The sequence below is a fragment of the Erpetoichthys calabaricus genome, chromosome 7, assembly GCF_900747795.2.
Source record: "Erpetoichthys calabaricus chromosome 7, fErpCal1.3, whole genome shotgun sequence".
NCBI classification, from domain to species: Eukaryota; Metazoa; Chordata; class Cladistia; order Polypteriformes; family Polypteridae; genus Erpetoichthys; species Erpetoichthys calabaricus.
In genome coordinates, this window is record NC_041400.2 from 37844363 (window position 1) to 37868244 (window position 23882).

A 23882-nucleotide genomic window follows, 5' to 3' on the forward strand; every position below is an offset into this window, starting at 1 on the left:
GTCAGAGATGTGTCACCTTAAAGGTTGGTGCTTATTCCCAATGTCACACTACTGTATTTAAAGATAAACATTCAACAGAAATGCAACACATTTTCATTGCTGATTTGAAAAATCAAAAGACTCTGGAATATTATTTTTAATGTTTTAATATCTTACCACTGGGAACGTGATAGATCATTACAACTTCACTTAGCTAAAAAAAAAATCCAAGGAAACCCATGAAGCCTTCAAAGTTAGCATATCAATACCTAACAAACATATTTTCTGTTCACTTGTTACTGCCTGCTTTTATTCTCCTTTAAATTACACAATCTTCAAAGCCTAGTCTTATATCTTGTTGTAGTGCTGTAGGTTTTTAAGTAGACATGCAACATTCCTCTCTAAATAAAGCTGTTTCAGTTGAGAATATTCCTAACTGAATACTTGTTCAATTGCCTATAAAAAGTATTTACCCATTGTTCATTGTGCTGCAACACTGAATCAGAGTGGATGTAATCTGACTTTTTTGTCACTAATCAACATAAAAAAGAGTCTTTAATATCAAAGTAAAACAGATTTTTGCAAAGTGGCTTAAATTTATTGCAAATATAAAACCCACAATAATTAATCGCATAAGTATTCATCCAATATAATATGACATATCTAAAGCATTACTGGTGAAGCCGCTTGGTTTTAGAAGTCACAGAATTATTTCTATGTAGACCACCTATCTGTAGTCGAGGGGTTTCAGTTGATTCCAGTATAAATATATTTTATCTGGAAGGTCCAGCTTGTAATGAGTCAGAATTAGTGTTGCTAGAACAAATTATCGTTATTTGAATATAATTAAATCTGTATGAAACATTCTGATTTAAAGACAAATGCTGACATACTGTATGATTGTAAAAATATGGCCATTTATTTTACCTTGCACTAATTTCAGCTTCATGTTGCTCCATATATGTATTTTGCATGTGCTTTGAACATCACTTTCTTGATGTGCGTTTTTGATCATTTTTACAAGTTAGTTTATATTAGTGGTTCTCAACGTCAGTCTTGGAGGCCAACTGTGGCTGCAGGTTTTTGTTCCAACCAGCTTCTATTTTTAATTGGACTCCTGGGCTAATTAAGTGAACCGTTATTTGCCAAAATCTGTGTTTTGGGGAAAAATGTAGAAATTACAAAACTAAGTTTGGTAAAAAAAATTATTATATATATATATATATATATATATATATATATATATATATATATATATATATATATATATATATATATATATACTGTGGTGGGTTGGCACCCTGCCCAGGATTGTTTCCTGCCTTGTGCCCTGTGTTGGCTGGGATTAGCTCCAGCAGACCCCGTGACCCTGTGTTCGGATTCAGCGGGTTGGGAAATGGATGGATGGATATATATATATATATATATATATATATTAAAATATTCCAAGCAGTTATATGGTTCTTTTTAACAATATTTTCATCTTGATTTTCACTCTATTTTTTGCAGAGTGTTCTAATTGTTTAATTAATTTATTATTTTCTAATTAGTGGGCCTAACACTAAAGTAGTTGCCCCAGCAACTATGATGATTCAGTGTCATCTGCCTGGCTGTCTGCTCTGCTGGTTGTCATTATTAAGATACAACGAAGGGAGCAAACTGCACAGAGAAAGGGCAAAATATAATGAAATAAACAAAAGTGGGTTAAGCATTTAAATCTCTAGCAGGAATGGAAATATTCCTAAATGTCTTATAAATGCAAATATCATGCTGCGGTGCTTTCTTAATGTAGGATAAGAGAAGAGAAAATAATACCAGCTAATTAATTAGATCAGTGTTATCAGTTGTTGTCACTGATTATGAATCTGGTTGGAACAAAAACCTGAAGCCACAATGGTCCCCGGGACTGACTTTGAGAACCCCTGGTTTATATTGTAATTTTTAAAATGGAAAGATATTACTACCGCACAGCTCTGCTTTTAGGTTAATGCGTGTACTAACAACAGATATTAATACTTCTTCAGTGCCCTAAAAATATAATTTTGCTCAAGATTCTGTTCAGCTTCACTCTTGAAACTGAGATCCCTAATTTGCTGTTGCCAAGACTAACAAACTCATGTCTATCAATTAGATAATAACAAAAACAAATAATAATAGTAATAACTAATTAAATTTATATAGTGCTTTTCTCACTACTCATATTGCTTTGACAGACTGGAACCACTTCAACAACCACCAATGTGTAGCATTCAACTGAATGATGGCAGCAGCAATGGCAGCCATTATTGTGTTAGAATGCTCACCTCACATTAGCTATTAGGTGGTGATGGGTGAGATAGGTAGCCAATTACAGACAGGTGATGATTAGGGGGCCAGAATGACTAGGCCATGATGGGCAATTTAGCCAATACATCAGGATAAACCCTACTCTTTTCAAAAGATGCCCGGAGATCTTTAATGACCACATAGAGTCAGGACATCAGTTTTATGTCTTATTTCAAGGACGGCACCATATTTACAGTCTACTGTCCCCGTAACTGCACTGGGGCATTGGGATCCACACAGACCACAGGGTAAGCACCCTCTGCCTCTCTCACCAACACCTCTTTCAGCAGCAATCCAAGCTTTTCCCTAGATATTCTCCCATTCAAGTACTGGCTGGGCCTAAACAAGCTTAGCTTCAGGTGGATGACCTGTTCTGAATTATAGGTGGTATGGCTGAGACATAATCCAACAGAGCATACTGCCAAAGATACTCAGGATGTTCTCCATTCAAAATAATACAAAATTATGATAGACAATATCAAATGCTCCACTCTGATCTAACACAATTAGTATAAGGAGTCTGCTGCCACAAGCAAATCATTTGTACTCGACCCAGAGCAGTTTCACAGCAGTACTGTGCTCTGAAACCAGACTGAATGGGTACCATCTGCTTATTACAATTTTAACACTAAAATCCCTGAAGTCTACAAAAAAACTCGTAATGCCGGGCCACCTTATTTTCCCTCGCACCTTTTCACCAGCGTTGTATCCTATCCCAATTTCTTTTACTTTGATTAAATTCTAGAAAAAAGCGCACTTGTTTTGTTATATCTGTATCTTTTGTGAAGGTGTTTATTTGATATTTTGACTTCAGTCTTCACAAATTATACACTTCACGTCAGCATTTTTCCAATTATTAGTAGAACAGGTTTCTGTTTTAGTTATGTGTTCAAACTTTTTTGCCTCACATTTCCTGTTATCCTACAGTTACACAGATTGTTGTAGACACAGAACACACATGAAATCCATGTGTTCCAAATATCAGTATATTATTTACCCTCTACAACTCCAGGCACCTCACACCCAGATAAACAGAGTTCAGCTGGGAGAGTTTTGTGTACGACTAAAGCTGCATCGGTGGGGAATAGGATAGCAGGCTGCCTGCTGCTGGTGTTGATCGACACATTTACAAAACTAAAGAAACTGATGAGGAGGTGTGAGGGAATTTAAGGTGGCCTGGCATTACGAGTTTTTTTGTAGGCTTCAAGGATTCTAGTGTTAAGTAACTGGTGAGTTGTAAAGTCACAATGACCTTGAGAACTTTAGATAGAAAATGTAGGTAAGAGGCCAAAAATTGTTCAGATTGCCAGCATCAACACATTTTTTTTTAATTTATTAACACTGAGGTTATAGAAGCAAACTTTTAAGTAGCTATAACACAGCCAGTGTCGAGGGATGTACTTATTATTGTTGTAACAGCTGAGATCATGACATGAAGGCAGGGTTCGATTAGTGTAATGTGGTGGGGTTCAGCATACAGAGTAGGTCACTGATAAATGGAGATGAAGCTTGTGAAAATGAGGAAAAGGAGCTGGATGGAGAGCAAAGACTGAGATGAACTTGTATTAGGTTCATTAGTTATATTAGAGAAGGAATGTTTCACAGTCCTTGGGTTATCCTGGCCACTCTCTATCATTCTGCCATGGTATGTATTCTTGGCTGTAGTTAGTGGTTCTCTGTAAACCCTTTGATGATCACAGAAAGCTTGGACATCCACAGATATGCCACTTTCAAGGCTTTGATTCACAGCTTCACATATCATAATGCAGAATTATACCCCAGAGGCAAATGCTGAAATCTTTCTAATGTGGATGGGAAGGGGGAAAGACAGAAAAAGAGCAGAAATAGAACAGGCAAGACAAAGGGTTAGAAATTTTTAAGGTTTTTGAAAGATGTTCAGAGTTAAGAGCAGGAAGGGGCGTTGAGACTATTAAAAGCACAGCTTTATGTTTAGAGAGGCCCAAATCAGTCCAGAGAGTATTGCTAACAAGATAAGCAGACCAGGACCTAATGTGGACCACCACAGTGGGCAGGTAATTTAACATGCTTCACGAGTCAAAGTAGTCCAACGGGTAAAGGTCTTCATTTGCAAGTTTACATTTAGCAGTGTCAATTTATATATTAAAATGTCCCAGACATTCTTCTGGGTTAAGGCCTGGGGATGGCACTGTCAAAAAACAGGACCCCTTAAAGCCCATTCTGGTGCTCCTTATATGATTTTGGACTATACAGAAAATAAATTGTTGTTGTTGTTAAACTGATGAGTTAGTATTTCAGTCACATAACTTAAAAAGATCCACTAATAAATGTACAACACCAATCCACATATACAATACAAGATTTCATCTTAAACGACAAGGTCGGTTTTTATGAAGTTATACAAAATCAAAACGTTTTACTGTTTCTCATTTAATTTTTGTTTGTTTTCATTTTCCTTTTTCCAGTTAAAAGTAATGTGATAATTACATCACCCATCCCTCATTCTAGTGGATAGCACTCTGTGTATGTGTAGGGTCAAGGGAGTGTGAGCGTGTGATTTTTGAGGCCATCTCAATTAAAAATGACATCTGCACTCTATCATTATTTGAACTGTATTTTTTTAAGGTTGACAAAACTGGTTTCTCTGACAATTTCTTTTCAAGGCTTTCTGACTTTTGGTTTTCCTCCTCAAATTCAAGCTTGTTGAGTTTATTTCAATTGATTATTACTTCCCAGATGTTAGTGAATCTGACCACTGCCTGTTTAAGGACTCTTTATAGACCCCTCAGTAAGAACTCTTGTTCATTTGTGCGACTATTCTGACTGATTTGGTCCTCGTTATAAACAGACTGCATGGATAAGTGATGCTGTATAAAATGTATCGACTATAGCTGCTTAGAAATGCAGCCAATTTTCACTAAATTCTCACAAAACTTGAAATTTTAACAATTATATTATCCAATGGCCTAATCACAGTTCCAACAAAACAGTGCATGTGATATTTAAGTAAGTAAGCAAATGTATGCATGGCGTAACGTTCAGGTGCATTCAAAACCTTGCTTAGCTAGTTTGAATGTTGAAGCATTTTTTAATCTTATAGTTACTTCATCAAAGCGTTTGTTAACACAGTTGTGTTTATGAAATATTTTTCTAACAGTGTGTCATGTTAAGAAAATCAGTGATAATAGAATGAAACTAATTTACAGTGTTAGTTGTGTACAGAAATTATGTTTTAATACCATGTGGCTGAAATGTATAGACAGAAGATTCCAACTCAAGTGATGAAAAGGTAAATGTGTTTTTGTTAGTTGTTGGATGTATAGGGTCTATGGCTAACTGTAGCTCAAATTCAATAAACGAAAAATAAAAAAAAAAAATACCCAAAGGAGATTTAAAATCTGTGCTGAAGTTTCAAAGCTAAAAATGATGGTTGCCTCTGAACATGACAGAGAGCAGATTGTTGTGGTGCTTTGCCGATAAATTGCAATATCAGAGAAATATAGTGTCACAGGGCCATCTTTCATATATTTCTACATACGTTAAGCTACTTTGTTGTCTTACTGTTAATGATATGAACATCATGTCACTTACCTGCTTCGATTTCATGAAGCAGAAGTGGTGAGCTGCCTGTGACTGAGGTGCATGTTAAGATGCCGCACAGCCACAAAGACAGTGCGAGTTGGAGCGGAGGAAGACTTTTATCACATAACAAGGCCTACCACTGCATTCATATAGTAAGGGATAAAACTTACATTGTATGGTGATGAATGAATAAATACACAATAAATACTCATTACTACTTAACTGAATAAATGAAGAAAATGATTATTACCAAATTAAATAAATACATAGCTAACGTTATGTGGAAGAATTTATGATAAACGTGTATGTGTCATTTCAGGTATTGTATTCTGCTTGCAATAATAATAATAATAATAATTCATTACATTTATAGGAAAATATATGCAGTTGTTTAACAATAAGTACTGAACTGGGTTTCATATCTTTTCAATAGTTTCATGCTATTTATTTTTTTGAAGAGTTAGCAAATTGCGTAACTTTATAGGTACCTATTAAATATTTCCACAGGCGATTGTTAGAGTTATGTGAAAGCACATAGTTGCTTTAGTTTGACTGTCTGTTTGCTTGTTCAGTAAACATGCAAGAACAGCTGAACTGATTTTTACAAACGTTTGCACATGGCTTGCTGTTGGTCCAACTTAAAATATATGCTATACGTTGCATTGGGAAGAAGCGTTATAATGAAAGGGAGAAAACTCAAAAAACAGCACCAACACAGGGACTGAAATTTCCATCAGGCTGTAGGAGTGCATGGGGTAAGGATATCATCATCAGAATGCTCAGTTTTGTAGATGCCAAAGCAGAAGGTACACACAGCGTTTTCTTCTCAGTTAATTAGACACTGTCTTGCAGGACTACAGATGTTGTCTAAGAGTACATCTTTTGTCTCATCGTGGGTTGTGTCTAGCTATGTTGAATATCCTAAAGATATTTATGTCCCTCATATATTTATACCCAGGCAATGCCAGGTACTTTGGCTGGTCAATAATAAACCTATTACTATGCAGTACAGTATTGTCAATGTCAATAACCTGGATGGACAGCTTAGATGGTCTGTTATCAAATAGACAGAAAGTACATCCATCCATCCATTTTCCAACCCGCTGAATCCGAACACAGGGTCACGGGAGTCTGCTGGAGCCAATCTCAGCCAACACAGGGCACAAGGCAGGAAACAATCCCGGGCAGGGTGCCAACCCACCGCAGGACACACACAAACACACCCACACACCAAGCACACACTAGGGCCAATTTAGAATCGCCAATCCACCTAACCTGCATGTCTTTGGACTGTGGGAGGAAACCGGAGCGCCCGGAGGAAACCCACACAGACACGGGGAGAACATGCAAACTCCACGCAGGGAGGACCCGGGAAGCGAACCCAGGTCCCCAGGTCTCCCAACTGCGAAGCAGCAGCGTTACCCACTGTGCCACCGTGCCGCCCCCAGAAAGTACATACCAATCAAAAATACTGACTCAAGCTTTTTTCCTATTGCAATGATATTGGAGTGTTTTAAAATAATACTATTTGCACAAAAATGTACTGTACTACACCAAAGCAGTATAATGCTCCATGTTAATAATTTTTTGTAAGTATAGTTTATGAGCATTGTAACTTCCTCATCATGCATACATGGCTTGAGAATCATGCAGCACAACCTAAGACCTGAATCACACTTAAAACCATTTAAGAACTATGTTTGAAACTTAAAATTCCCATAGTCTCAGAAATTAGTAATCAGTTTGGTTTATACCTTTACCTAGGCAATGGCGAGCATTCGCTGACGATTCCTTCAGCTCCCAAAGTGATACCCTGGACAATGAATGTACTTCCCATGCCTTTCCAGAGGGCTCTTGGTCCCTAAGAAGTATTAGCAACATAAGACATTTATTAACACAGATATTAGGCATAAACTATTAAACACATAACTTCTATATATCTATACACCTGCTCGCCAAATTCCCAAAATTTAAAAACAATTGATTACAATCCCATACTAAATTCACGATATTAAAGCAATCTTTTAATTGTCTTAAAGAGAAAACAAACTGCATGGTTAAGTGGTTTAATTTTAATTCCGGCTTATTATCTGATTGCATTATCAACTACCACAAGAAAAGTGTGTGCAAACATAGATAAGAAAAAGACTGAATTCTTATTGTGTTTTTCATGTGTTTGTTACTCACTTAATGCATGTAATCACTGGTCTGTTTTTTTTTTTTTTTAATAATAAAGTAAGTTTATGCTTTTCTCAAAAAAAAAAGAACTGTGCTTTACCTGTGCTTTGGTCACATTGTACATAACAACGATGACAGAGAAAGGAGATAGATGGTAATTCTTTGCATGGTAATTAACCTGTGGTCAAAGAAAATGTTACAATAAACAAAAGGAAAATACATTTTATTACTTGTAAAATTACAGGTTACAGATTTCTAAACTGATATAATTGCAGAAAAGTATGTGAAACCCTTGGAATTACCTTGATTTCTACATGAATTACTCATAAGAACGTGGTCTGATCTTCAATTAAGTCACAATAATAAAACAAAAATTAAAAATGTCAAAATTATCAAGTACTTATCTACTTTCCCAGGCAAAGACAATTTAGTCATAAATTAACCAGAACAATAGCTAAAGACAAGCAAACAATATGTAATCTCCACACCAATAGTGAACAGGACGGGGGAAAAAATTCTACGTGTATAAAGATTTAGGGCACTAAGTTACCATGCTACCTGCAAACAGCAAGACTACAAAAAGGTAACTGAAAACTGTAAATCAGTGTGGCTTGAGTGTGCTCTACGATGAACTGGGTTGGTTCCAAATTGGACCTTTCATAAAGGCAAGTTTTGTGGTTCATTTTTTAATTATACTTTATTAATATCCTGCGTATGACGTTAGTCTGCATCCAGCCATGCATGTAGGCCCTCCAATTTGCAGGGAAAAACTAGGGGGTTGCTGGCAGAATTGGCACTCCAGCCACCATAAAAAACCTCACACTGGTTCCATTCCATCTGAACTAGTATGGTGCTGAGGTGTCACCCATTGCATGGCTGCACTCGGGTCCTAATCTGGGATCCTGAATTGGTTTGTCATGTGGTGGTGCGGCAATGCGCTGTATCAGCGCCTGCTCCTAACCTCTCTCTCTCTCTTATTAGTATGTGCTGTTGTGTAAAATGTAGTTAGATATACAGTCTGGAAATATTACTACCATTGCATTTTAAATGAAGTATGTTGGGTGAAGTACGGAGTTTTTCTTATAAGGTGCTCAAGTTGGCTATTTTAATTACAACTTTAGCACTGCACTAACTGTATACACAAAGAGGCCGGTCTATATTGTATAGATAACAACCAGTAACCCACATGCTCAGAATCCAATAAAGGCCAAATCAGAGGTGGTAGGGGCTCTTTGAAGAAATCCCAAAAATGAGACAGCAATACTGAGACATTCTGTTACAATTCACTATACATTTCACCATAGTTCCCTCTTGTAAAAATCTTATTCTACTCATCCCACAGCTACTCAAGTGAATTGAGATCAAGTGAATGAACAGGCCACTGTAGGGAAGTCTTCATCACACTCCTTAATCCATTCTCATGAAACATTTCCTTAATGACACATTGCTGCTGTTAACAGATGGTTAAATGAGGTTTATGAACTGAAGAGCCTCTTTTAGCAATAATGGACTGACAGAACGTTCTTTCCACTCCTCCATGCAGAATTATTTTACCTGTGCAATGTTTTAGGAGATGTCTTACATGAACATCCGGTCTCCAATCCCCCACAATATTGTGATGGGATTAGATCAAGGTTTTGGCTTGGCTATTCTAGAACCCTCCATTTCTTTCTTTTCAGCCAACCCTTGGTGATTTTACTGGTATTTTTAGGGTCACTGTCATTCTCCAAGGTTCACTTTCAGTTGAGCTCCAATCTTCTGACACATGGTCTCACATTATCCTCAAGCATGCCCTGGTACAATGAAAAATGCACAGTGGACTCTGATGGAGAGCTGCCCAAATCCTGAAGCAGCAAAGCAGTCCCAAATCATAACATTTCCAACAACATGCTTTATAGTTAGTATCCTGCTCTTCAGGTCAAATGCTGTCTTTGATTTTCTCCTAACATGCCAGTTGGTACTGTCTATCTTTGCCTCATTTGTTCAGGGCACATTGTTCCAGAAGTCCTGGTGTTTGTAAGGTGTTCATGGGCAAACCTTAGTCTTGCCCTGATGTTCTTTCTGGACAGCAAAGATTTCCTCCTCACACACCGCCCAACAGCCTCATTCTAATGGTAGATTCATACACCTTGACATCAACAGGGGCAAGAGCTACCTGTAGGTGTCATGATGAAATTCTGGAGTTCTTAGAAACTTTTTTGAACATCTTGCAATCTGTTCTCAGTCTTAACTGGCTGGGATAGCCTGGTCTGGACACTATGGCAATTGTTTGAAATCTTCACTTGTAAATGATCTTCTGAAACGTTTAATGGTTGATGGTTGATTTCTAATAGTTTGGAGATCTTGTTAAACCCCTTCCCAGACTCTTGTGTATCTTTAACCTTCTTTCTGAAAGCCTTAGAGAGCTCTGTTGATCTATGCATGGTGATAACACACACTTCAAGAAAGTACAAACCAAACCAAATGTCTAAGGTTCAACTAAAACAGGTTCCCCCAAAACCCTCCTAATGATGGTTAAGTCATTTGCACCTGATTTGGGGCACCAGATTCTAATTCTAGTTATTTGAGATAGTGATAAAGGTAGGAGAGTACTTACTTTTTCCACATGCGAATTTTGCATTTATGTTTATTTAAAATATAAAGTGAACTATAAAATGTACAAATGACATGATGTTTGTTATCTTATATCACCTTTATTGATTGATACTGTTCAAATGAAGATCAAATCTTCATATATTCACACATGTTAAAAAAGAACAAACGTTTCATCGGGTGTATTTATTTTTTCGCATAACTGTATACAAGAGAACTAAGTGTGTGCCGTCCACCAACTACAAGAACATCTCTTGCCTGCTTTGACATCCAGCACAGCAGATAAACTACTTAGGACAAAAAACTGCAGCAACGGCTGTCCCCTGAGCTGAACTTGAGAACTACTGGCCTACTGCATGAATTGAAGACTTTATAAGTTAATAGTACATCTTGCCTGAAGAAGGGGCCTGAGTTTCATCAAAAGCTTGCATATTGTAGTCTTTTTAGTTAGCCAATAAAAGGTGTCATTTTGCTTGACTTCTCACTAAGTTAATAAACAAACACTGAGCTTACTATATATAATTCAAAGAACACATACAAACAGATTCTCTGAGCAATGTTAATTATAGGCAGTTTGAAGTCAATTACAACTGTTGTCTGATAAAACCATAATTTTAACTTATGACATCCTGTAATAGAAAATGGACTTGCCACCCCTTGTCCAAATTGTGTCACAGACTGGAGTTAACAATTGTCTGTAATAAGGTTCTCTCTGCTTGGACGGCATTCATTTTACAAGCCGTCCCCACTGGGCACTCAGAATGTGAACGCAGGTCATTGCTCCTCATGGAAGCACCATCTTACACAGTTGAGCTACAGGTAGACTCTCTCGACTCAAGCGAGTAAGTGGACTTCTAACTGTGAGGTTATCTTTTCTTATGAGCGAAGTCATTCTACTTGATGTCTAGTTCGTGTCAAACACAGAGAAAGTAAATATATTTATAATGTTTAATTTTGGACATGCTCCATGTATTGAGCTTGTCAGTAAGGTTACTTTAGATGGTTAGGAGTCAATTTACAGGAATTTCCCGACAACAGGTTTCAAATAAATACAAAAGAGGGCCAATCCGTTGGTGGAAAGGATGACTTTGGTTAACTTCATTGCAAATAAAAGTGTGTTAATGAAAAATAAAATTACAGTATGTAATTACAGTACAGCTGTATTGAAATGATGACATTCTGGTTGGGATAAACTAATATTGCTTTTTAAAGTTAGTTATAAAAACTTCTTTAGATAAAAAGGTTTACATAAACTGTTCAGTGGTTTCTTTATTCTGTACCCTTGAAATTTTATTACCTACTGAATTAAAGACGGAGCAAAAAGTGTAGTTTCCTAATCCTCATGTGCTGAACAAGGAAAGGAAACAGAATATAATACAGTAAAATGCAAATTCAGTTTGTTTATAGAGTAGTGTTTTAAAAAGAAATCGTAACATAAAATTCTCAGACAGGGTTGTGTGTGGCCAGAAACATGAAACAGCTCTGGACATCACACTGGTTCATGACAGGGCCCACTTACACCCTCAAACAGAAGGGCAATTTGAATTACCTACTAAACTAACTTAATCATCTTTAAGCAGAAAGACTGGAGTACCCAGAGGATAACAACACACAAAGATACAGGGAGAATGTGCAAACTGGACACAGACAACACCCAGATGTGGGACTTCAGCCCAGTATACCAGATCTACTAGGCCATAGATCTAAACATTGCACGGCATTGTTGTCTAATAAGAACTTGCATGCATATTCATTGATTCCACATGTGAAAGGCCACAAATCATTTCATAAAATGCAAGGAAAAAAAGTACTGTAGTGTCTTTGTTGTTGGTTACGTAAATGCAGCTCTTAGGATAATGTTTAGCTTAACTACATTAATCTGCCAAACTCAAGAAAGAGAAGTAAAGGCTTTCTAAGGGTGAGGGCCAAACCAAGACTGTGGACTTTGTATGTCACTGGGTTATTAGTGTCAGTGAAACTCTTATCTGAATGTGCTAATTACCATTAGCAGTACATCTCTGGCATCATGATTACAGAGTAGAAATACCAGGCCTCAAAATTTCCCCAGACACATTTGTATACTGGCAAATAAGGGTAGCTCATTCAATGTGAATATGTATTTCCTTTTTTCTGCCTATATTGTCTCTTTGCATACTGTTTTGTCTATTATATTTTTAGTAATGTCAAAACAATCTAGAGTTATTTTGAGAAGTCCCTGACATGAATAGAAGACATAACATTTACTAAATCCAGGGTAGCTATCTCTCCCAAAAATCAATGAAATGGGCTCACTGAATGAAAGCAGGAGCCTCTAGGACACCCATTACCCCACTGTGTAGAACGGTAGGTTAGACTGGACACATACTGGATTCTGGTAAATTAGAGCTAAAGGCTATAATGTAATCTGATATGGAGGAATATTTTGGAAAAAAAGAAAAATAAATGCATTTAGAAACGTGATAATAAATAAATAACAAAATGATAAATGAGCATAAGGTAATTACACGTTTCATGAGATAAGCTTTTTCATAAAATTATTTCTTTATTTTGCCTGAAATATCCCTCCACTCCAGGAACCATCAGGAGAGTGTACCATCTTGTGGCCACAGTTGTTTAAATGATCCTTAGATAGATACAAATAATGTAAAGAACATAAACATTTTGAGGAAGTAGGAGTAAGAGAAATGCAGTGGGAGAAAGGTGTCCTGGAAAAAGACTGAAGGACAGAAGAAAAGATTGAGTGTGCTTGGAGAACTGCTGTAGCTTTCAGTTTTTTCTTTCTGTATTTAACTTGCTTTTGTAAAGATGTTTAAAGTCCAAAAATTAGGTAATATATTTACATGTACAATTGCCACACAGTTCTCTCATCTCCACTCCAGATTTCTTTCTTTCTTTATCTCTCCCTTTTCAGTCACCAAAGTAGCTTTCATCCATTCTTTCCATCCTTAATTTATCTACTGCTAGAAGAAGGAAACCATTTGCACCTCTCATCTATTATTATTTTCTGGGAACAGTATCTCCACAAACATCTGGTGATCTTCTACAACTGCCATCTTCTTCCAACTATTCATTTAAGTTTTTATTTTAAAATCAAGTATGGGAAAACTAACAAAATTTGGAATGAGCCGTATGTGAACATATGTTATGCATTTCGTTATGTCAGCACAATGACTTTCATAAATTTAGAAAACAGAAAATATTTGGGAAAAGTGTTCATACCTGGCACTGACGGCGAAATACGATACATGGATGAGCAAGTACATTTTCTGTAAAAAGACTGTAAAAAGAAAAAATGCTCCTCTTAGAATGTGAATAAATAAAAATCTCACACATTCAAAAACAAATATCTGTAATCCTTTACTGTGATGACTTTGATCCAATGGAAACATTTTGATTTACAACGAGCAACCAAAAATAATGTAAATAAAAATAAAACAAAAATTAGAAATGGATTACATGTAATAAAAATAAATCATTTTTTTAGCACATATTCAGTTTTTCTATGCCACCTTTACACGAGAAAGGTCAATTTGTTTTATATCCTGCTTGTCTAGTACTGCATTACTGTGAGCCATTAGACAAAAGACAGCAGCAAGCCCTAGGAGGGGTGCTGGTCCATCATATCTCATATACAGTATCCACAGAATACCCACACACACCTATATGAGGCTAATTAAGCTAACATGACCGTGTTTAGGATGTGGGCTGCCAAAGCCACACCAACATGGGGAGAACACACTAATTCAGTGCAGCCAGTGACTGAGATGGGATTTGAAGTTGAACCCAGGACTCTTTAACCGTATGGCAGCCACACTAACTGCAAATGTACTACAAATGTAAAAAATTATCTCTGCCTAAAGATGTTTACAGAAAAGAATCAAAAGAATGTGACAAACTGTAAAAAACATAACTTGTAAGTTCCATTATTGATTTTTCTAGATAGTGAGCAACTCCCTGCACTGCACCCCTTGCTATTGGCCTCTTATTTTCATTGCTTTTTCTAAGAAAAGTGACTAATAATTGACTTGACTGAAAAAAAGCTTAGAAAACCTTTTTAATTGAATACTGTAACTCTACACATTGAAAATAACATGACAAATCAATGAGATTTTATGATATTTCAGGTACTTCCCAAATTATTATTTTGTGAGAAAACCAGACATTATTAAAAAATCTAAATCAGAGCTAAACTGCTGACTTGGATTATCAATACAAGCCCTTCACCAGAAGTGTGTGGATGCTCAGGAACCAACCCCAGAGCCCAATGCTGACCTCAGAACACAAAGTACCAAACTCTTCCTTTTTTTAACAAACAACTGAATACCTATGGGCAGGACAAACAATATTAAAGCAAGAGAATAAAACAATAAGAGCGTACATCTAATGGGCCTAACTCAAAAAGAAGACCCCTCAGTGCTCCATGAGGTAGCTGGTCCAATTAACCACCTTTGGGTTTCCATCCTTCTTGCTGAGCAAATGTGGTCCCTTAGAGGCGCTCCGCCTAGCAGCCCCATATATTCCTGAATACACTTCATGCCACCGAGGTATAATGAGGAGTACCAGATCAGTTGATCTCCCCAGTAGTCTTGTAGGTGATGAAAATACAGCCCTCCATTGGTAAATGGAATGCTAATGTTAATAATATTGGGTTCTTTATTGATCCAAGTCTATACTAGTAGCACCTCCTGCTGGGCATAAATAATGTTGCAACCTCAAATTCATTCACAAAGCTGTGAAATTAAAAGGAATATTCCACCAAAAAATGAATTTTTTTATGTTACTTGCCTCATGTAGTTTGAAGTGATGACTAAGAAAAATTTTAACCTCATCCTTTCATGCACAACTGAGATAAAAAAAGGTTATGATATAATAAAAGACAATGGTGACCAATGCTGTACAATGGTAAATGATGGCAAAAAAATCCCATGTTACTCCTGTTGCATAATCCACATGCCAGTTATCCAGTTGTATGCTCACAGTGTGCAAAACACAAACATTTTTGATAAAACATTGTTAAACAGATATTTCCAGAAAAATCAACGCACATCATAAACAGGAACTCCAAGTCACATGAGATTGCATTTCTGAATTAAATGTAAGACTTTTGACCAATTAATGAGCAAGAGAGGCAGATTTTCAAATCAAAAAGTCAATCCCATGTGACATGCATTTCTTGTTTACGATGTGTGCTGATTTTTCCCCGAGATTATCTATCTATCTATTTAAAAGATATCTTCACAAAAAAAATGTTTTAACCTATGCAGAACTGTATACCTTGACATGTAGATTAACTGACACAAGCAGGATTTTTTATTCTTTTCTCCCTGGGCGGTTTTCACCTTGTTTCCCATTGTAGAGCATTGAACACCATTGATTTGTATTATATCATAAACTTTTTTTTATCTCTGTTCTGCATAAACAAATGAGATTAATTTTTTTTTCTTGGCCATCACTACAAATTACGTGGGGATAGTAACATATTAAAAAAACATTTTGGGAGGAGTATTTGTTTAAGACAAAACAATCTATAATATTAAGAAATTTTAAGGTAGATTTTTAAATAGGCATCTCATTGATTATAATATAGTTACTGATAAGGATTAAGACTGGTTAAGAAGCAAGGTTGAAAACTATTAAGCACAAGTTCAAATCCCATTGCAATCTCACTTCTAAAAGTCATGTACAGTATCCTGGCTGCACTCACACTTTTTGAATATGGTTGTACTCCAAGGAGCACTTTAAATGCTCTAGAAAAAAATAATATAGAAATTACTAACTCAATTATGTAATACAACTATAACCCAAAACTGAGTGAGACAAACAAAATGCATAGGACACCATTTGTTACAAACTGCAAGTTAATAAATAAATTCAGATTTATAAAATATGAACATGGGAAACGTGAACATTGTACACAGTGACAATTAAACATTAGACACACTTGGCTGCAACAAAACAAATTAATTTAAAAAAAATGTATGCAGAGTAAAAGGGAAATACATTACCTTGCCAAGCCGATGCCAAATCCAGCAAATCTGTTTAACTGATCTGAAATAAAGAGCAAAGTAATTATTGAATTATTTCAGCAAACCCTGTTAAAACCCTTTATTCCTATTCAGGGCCAGGACAAGCCAAAACCTATCCTGGCAGAACTATGTAAAAGTCAGTAATCCAGCTGGGCACACATGCACCATTAAGAAAGAAAGAAAGAAAGAAAGAAAGAAAGAAAGAAAGAAAGAAAGAAAGAAAGAAAGAAAGAAAGAAAGAAAGAAAGAAAGAAATTGGACGGACATTTTTCAAAATATCAATCTAATATCAAACTCATTTAATGCACTTCAGGATCATGCACTAGTAGCTTGTGCCGACAGCACTAGCTCCAGGGAAACCACCACAATTGTTGATAACGTTAATTTCTGCACCCTTATTTTACAGCAACAGACAAAATTGTAGATGTAAGAATCTTACATTAAATGTTCATATTTAGAGAAAACAAGGAGGCTTGTGTCAGGAGGCAAGTATTTGGCAGGGGCTCAGCTGGTGGAAGGAAGGAAGGTATGGAAGGACATGCTTATTCTTGAGCTAGAGGAAGGTGAGCTGCAGAGTGCCTTGGAAAGCGTTTGTGAAAAAGTGGACCAGCCACCCATGTGACAGACTGCGACTACTAGGAGCATTAGGCCTTTCACTGATTCCTTTTGTTATACTTTGTATTTGCTCTGTTCTGTTATTAGGGAGTCTTATTTTTACACTTTGAAGTTCCTTGGGTCTTCTTTGGGCTTAGGGAAATGGCTCAAGAAAACCCAAAATGGGTTCATGGGGTTAATTTCACCTTTATAATTTACCTAACAGACATGTACTAGCAGTACCGTCACATGTACAGTCCAACCAACATGCAACGTATCACAAATCTCTGGCGCCATGATAAACAAGAATGTATTAAAATACCTTTCTTTGGAATATGTGAAGAAAACCTGGAGAAAAACCAACACAGACATATGGAGAGCATACAAACTACCTACAGGCAGTGGCCCAGCCTGGATTTGAACCTAAAACTTTAGTGCCATAATGCCAGAGAATGTCAGCAGCAAGATGGTGTAGCTGTTCTCTTCACCAGTTTGCCTGACGACATAAAGACATCACTGAGCGCAGATATTAAGAATTGCAAGATACAGCTTCAACTGTGCTACTTGGCATTTGCTATATGTAAGTGAAGAAACACTTTTTCACATTGGTGCATAATTTACCCATAACCAATTCACCCCTATACCCCCGCTTTCATTTTAGGGAAACCATTTAATGAACACCTACTATGCACAATGCTTCCTGGCTTTATAAATTAAAACTCTTGTCAATGCTTCATTTTTATGATTCATCATCTGCAATTTCTGCACAAAGATCAAGCCACACAGTTCTGATGTCAGCCTGACAGATGTTCTCTGGGTTTTCTAGAAGGCAGTTAAAATATTGAGCCCAAAACTACACACAAAGATGCTGATGTCACCCAAGAAAAGCATAACCTCTCTTGATTTTTACCCAACACAGCGGGCTGCAAAACAGAACATTCTCAAACTTGCTTCATCCAATTCAGGGTCAAAGGGTCCCAAGGGGTCAAGGGTGAACCAACATACAGCCAAACAGCTGGTGTCAAATGGAGCTGTAAGCCTCCCCATGACTGGATTGATGCAGTATATTGAAATGTCCTTTCTTTGTGGATACCTACTGACTTAGATGTACCATCCTGCCAAATTTTCATTTTTTTTACACTAACTAAACAGGAATAGTGTTTGTTGGTGAGTGAGCGAATGAGTTAGTCAACTTTGTATTATATATTTTCTAAATTAAATGTGTAGAACTGAACAACTTGTCTGCTACAGACATCAGACAACAAAGTAATTTATATGTTGCATTCTACGTATAGCTTTGTGTTTGTTTCTATTATATTGCTGTCGCAGTTCTGAGAAGACATGCAATTAAGAATTTCATTGCACTATGTACACTGTGTATTATGTATACACAAGAATAAACTTGAACTTCTACATACATGGTGAAGCTGCTATATTTATCCTTACTACTGACTAAATCAGATCAAGTAATTCAAAATAAATATATTGTGGTCCATGATGTACCTGTTGCAAGAATAAATATAACTTTTTTTTAGTATACCTGCTGATGCAATCACAGAACCGCAAAATAGTACAGTACCAGTCATAAAAGTCCGGACAAACCCAGAAATTTTCATGTTTTTGATAGATATTGATACTTTTTTTTTTTTTTTTAACCGAGATACCATTAATTTTGTTTAAAAAATACAGCCAAGGCATTACTAGAGTTGCTAATGGCTATTACTGCTTAAAAATGACTTGATTTTTAATGTATTATTTACATATAACTGCAATTCAACAGCAATTTCTTCAGTATCCTAATGGTAAACTCCCTTAGCTTATCCTTAATTTGTCATGCTTACATGCTAATTGGTTATTAGAGAAACCTTTGTAATTACATTAGCACCACTGAAACTTTTTATTCTGTTCGCTTTGGTTGCAAGGTACATTACTACAGTTCAGTCCTGGGTTTAAAAATTGCAAAAATGAAACAAGTATCTCAAGGAACATGTTAGTCTGTTATTTTTTGCAGAATGAAGGTTATTCCATGTGACTGATTGCCAAGTAACTTAAGGTTGCATACAAAGGTGTCTGTTACTGTTTTGAGAGAAGAAGACAAATTGGATCAAACGAGAATAGAAAAAGAAGAGGAAGACCCAGATGCACAACTGCATACGAAGATAAGTAAAGCAGAGTGTGTAGTATGAGAAACATATGCCTTACAGGTACTCAGCTGGATTCTGCCTTAAAAAAAATGCCAGTGTCATCTACAACAGTGAAAAGACGATTCCAGGATGCTGGCCATAGAGGCAGTGTTTCAGGGAAAAGTTGTATCTGAAACTGTCAAAAAAAAAAGTTCAGATTAAAATGGGCAAAAGAACAGAGACATCGGACAGAGAATAACTGAAATAAGCACATTATGGTCGACGTCTTGCAATCGTCTTTTCTTTGTTGCAGATGGCATTGGTATTTGGGGTGTTTATAAGGAAGAAGCCAATTGATGCCCTGTAAGGAGTTTGCTTCTCAAACTACAGACTCTGATGTACTTAACCTCTTATGCAGTTGCCCATCTGAGTCTTTCCCTTCTTTTTCTAACTTATCAGCTCCAGTTTGCCTTCATCTCTCAAGGCAGTAACAGACACCTTTGTATGAAATCTTCACTTTCTTGGCAGTCTGGCACAAGGAATATGCTTCACTTTACAAAAAACAGACTGGCATGTTTCTTGAGTTAGTGGTTTAATTTTGAAAAACACATCTCAGTGGTGCTAATGCGATTACAAAAATTTCTCTCATAACCATGTAGCATTTAAAATGACCAATTAAAGATAAGCTAAGGGAGTTTACCATTACGGCATGAAAGTAACGGCTGCGGATAATCGGGCTTTGCAGTCATATGTGAATAATAAATTAAAAATTAGTCATTTCAAGCAGTAAAAGCCATTAACAACACTAGTAATGCCTAGGCTGTACATCAATTCAATGTTATCTTGATAAGAAAAAAAAATCTATCAATTTCTACCAAAGTCATGAAAATTTCTGGTACTGCATATATTTTGCAGGTTAGATAATTTTGCAGTTTCTAAATTGGAACTCCGTCCACAGTTGTCTTTTGCCTTGCACCAGTGCGGCCGAGATAAATTTGAACCTCCAACAACTCAAGAAAACCTTAAGCGGAAACAATATCATTACTTGCATACTATGCCCTACACCAAAATTCTTCATTATATTAATTGCAAGTAGTCCTATTATCAGTATTTAATGACTCAAAAACTATTTAAGAAAAATGTATTTCTTCTGGACTTTGAAATCTTATGATCTTAATTTCTTTAATAATAAATATGTTACTGTCTATAATGATGATTAAATGCCACTATAAGATTGTTAGCCAATGCCATCAGGTCACTGAAGAGTTAAAAGCAATTGGTGGCAAAATTCTTGACCAACCCCATGCACATCACCTCCTTACCAGATCTCTATTGATTCTGTGCCTTTGGGAGTACCTTGAAATTGACTGACATTCTTTTCAGGGGGTTTCAGTCCAGGACTGATTCTAGCTACGTTACTCTGAATAATATAAAAAAGACTGGAAATGGGAGACCAAAGCATTGCATCTCCCAAGAATTGCACTCTAATGGTACTGCATTGCCTCTTGCCAGGCTATAGCACCTAATCCATAGGTGGGGTGCCTATACAGTCTAAGGCAGCCTTTGCGTCGTTATGGACTTGGCTGTACCTAATGTTTTGAACATTAATTCGTAGAATGCATTACATTTGTTGCCTTATGTGTTCATGCCTCAAAAGCATTATGGACACTGTACCTGCATTTCAATGCCATTGGTAAGCGCTGGCTGGGAGTGGAGGTCATGAGTTTCGATTTGGGTGTGCGTTGGTATCAGTCTAAGCAAAAATATTCACTTCCGTATTAAAGTATCAGCCATTCCAGCCTATACAGGTGCAAGTGGATTGTGTTTTAGGAATGGGGAGTGTTAAAGATCGACAAGGCGTGCAGAGGTTTCAAAAAGACACTAGGGCGCGTGCACAATGCACAAGAAGACAGCGCACGGCACGCACATTACAGCGTCAGTTAGGCCGTGCATTCACTATACCTCATCCCAGTAGCCCGCCCTCGTAGGTCGATGCAGGGCATGACTTACCTCCAGCTGAAGCGGTGCCCAGTGGCGCTTCCTCGTTGTTAGCCCCTGGAGCAGGGGGCGTCACCGCGCCATACTGTGGAGTTCGCTCTCCCCAGTGTAGATTCCTGCTCCCCGGGATATCAAGAGGAGTCGTCACCCACTGGGGGTGTTCTGCACCCCCTGAAGTGTTAAATGACCTTGGCGGGAAGCCCGATCCATAGCCAGCATCCTCCCTACCTCTATAACTTAAACCATCAAAGCTCTCGGGTCGCCGAGAATTCATGGATGGAGGGTAATAATCGCGAAGGAGAGTAGCGACAGCAAAGGCAACAATGACTGTCGCAGAAAACTGTGTATTCCGCTCAACCCACTTTAAACGCCGCACACACTAATACCGTACAAACAAAACAACATTCGGTCTTCCTGCAAAAAGAAGGAAGAGAACTGTCAACCCTGCGTTCCCGGAAATTACGCCACGCAGGTGACGCTGAGGCTTTCGGGATTTGTAGTTTTCATACTTAGCATTCGAATATCCGGTATTGCTGGGTCGTTATTCTGTTCCTGCTTTGTTATCCGATGTCAGATATTCATGCGTGGGCCCTGAGCCACTGGGCAAAGGGGCAGAGTATTTGAAAATTGAGTATCCCAGAGTAAATAGAAGGCAGCAGACCGAAAAGAGTGTATGGCGAGCCAAACTGATATTTGGAGTTATCTCAAACTGCATTTTAAGCTATCTGGAAATGCCTTTAAAATATCTTCAAAAGAATTACAGATATCAGAAAATATGTCAAATGATACACTGTTGGTTTTGAAATATATAATATGTTACTGTTTATTTTGAGATATCTCAAACACATTTCTTGTTTAATGCATGTAGTCATTTAAGTCAAGATATCTAAAACGCATTTGAAGACGTTACTTACTCAAAAATTGTCTATGTATTCAATGGGGGCTTCCTGTCTATTTTAACATGTCTTCAAATGCATTTCAGATATCTGAAAATGGCCAAAAACACATTTTACAATATCTAAAAATGTAAAATGTATTTCACATATTTTCATATTGACTTACATTTCATACAGTATATCTAGAACACATTTTTAAATATCTCAAGTTAATTTCATAATATCCTAAAACAGGTCTCTGTTCAGTGTCAAGATATCTCAATTATGTTTTAAAATACCTTTAAAAAACATTACATTTTTCAAAGATATCTTACTAATGAAATTCTAGATATCTCAAATATGTTTCCAGATATGTCAAAATATCTTCCTGTTCCTTTGTAACATATCTCACATGCATTTTAAAGCAGACAGGAAATCCCACTACTAGAAGTTGATTTTGAGATATCTCAAAATTTATTTCAAATATTTTAAACTACACGTCAAGTGTTTTATTGTGGAAATGTACCTGAACTTTAATATAGCTGCTTTATAGCGCCCCACATGTACAGTTTACCTTCACTTGGACGGCTGCTTCAAGCAAAGAGACTTAGAGTACTAATTTAGCACAAACACGCCACCTGTGCCAATCACCAAAGCAGATGCCCGCTCACTGTGCTGCTGCTTTCTGAAAATCTCTTTTCTCAGCCACTAACACCTATGGGAACATGGTAAACATGTACACCAGGTGCTCTTTACAATCCATCTTCACCCAACCAAATAATATAAATTCAGTTTTACTAAAACACAAAATTAATACAAGACAGCAAAACCATTAGTAACAAAATTCGAATATGTATTTGGGAAGAGCTGTAAAAGGTTAGGAAATGTATTTGAAAAGAGTCTTATTGAAAGATTCTTATGTAAGGATACAGATATTATGATGAAGATGAGTCTTTTCAAGTCTGGGTGCCTAGCTGCTTAAAGTTTCTTCTTCAATCCCCCAGTTGTAGTGAAAATGCAGACATCTTGTCTGGTTGTTCTTCTTGTTGTTTCTCTTCTTTTGTCCTCTGTCAATATACAGCATTTGTAAAGAACTTTCTTTACATATATTTAACAATCCTTACATGGAAAACAAAGAATCCTAAAATCACTGTCATATTTGCATTTTATCAGTGTTTTTCTTTTCCCAGCCTGATGTCCCTTCTGATCCTAAGTACCTCACACTTTTAAAAATGTAGGTTCTTTAATCACACTTTTCTGGGTTGTATGCACTCTTGCAGAACCATGGCTTGACAAAGAACCATTTCATTCTGGGAAGGGTTCTTTGCATATTAAAATGGTTCTTTGGGTTTGGAAAGGCTCCTAATACTGTATGTGTGCAAAACAGAAATCTTTAATATATACAGTAGAATGCTAACAGATCAAGAAAACCCAAACTTATCCCGTGTTATTGTATGCAGTAGGAGTCCTTTTAAAATCCTGAAGCCATTGGTGTTTCACAAATCTGTTATAATCTATTAATGGTTATTTTTGGAACCTATCGCAAATCTAAATGAAAGGTTCTTTCTGGGACCATCATGTGGGTGGTTTTTTTGGTACAACCACCTCCACAAAACTACGAAAAATATAAA

At 36.8% G+C, this 23882-nt stretch overlaps 1 protein-coding gene across 1 annotated transcript in view; it reads right to left on the reverse strand.

Annotated features, from left to right (window-relative positions):
* slc25a46 (solute carrier family 25 member 46) overlaps positions 1–21817 on the reverse strand; it is a 71145-nt gene extending 49328 nt beyond the window's left edge. The window contains exons 1-5 of the mRNA XM_028804825.2: positions 21389–21817; positions 16641–16683; positions 13855–13912; positions 8144–8221; positions 7626–7726 (exon numbers count right to left, since the gene is read on the reverse strand). Of these exons, the coding sequence (XP_028660658.2) occupies positions 7626–7726; positions 8144–8221; positions 13855–13912; positions 16641–16683; positions 21389–21650 (542 nt within the window). The 5' untranslated portion in view covers positions 21651–21817. The remainder of the gene's footprint in view (positions 1–7625; positions 7727–8143; positions 8222–13854; positions 13913–16640; positions 16684–21388) is intronic.
* Positions 21818–23882: the final 2065 nt, after the last annotated feature.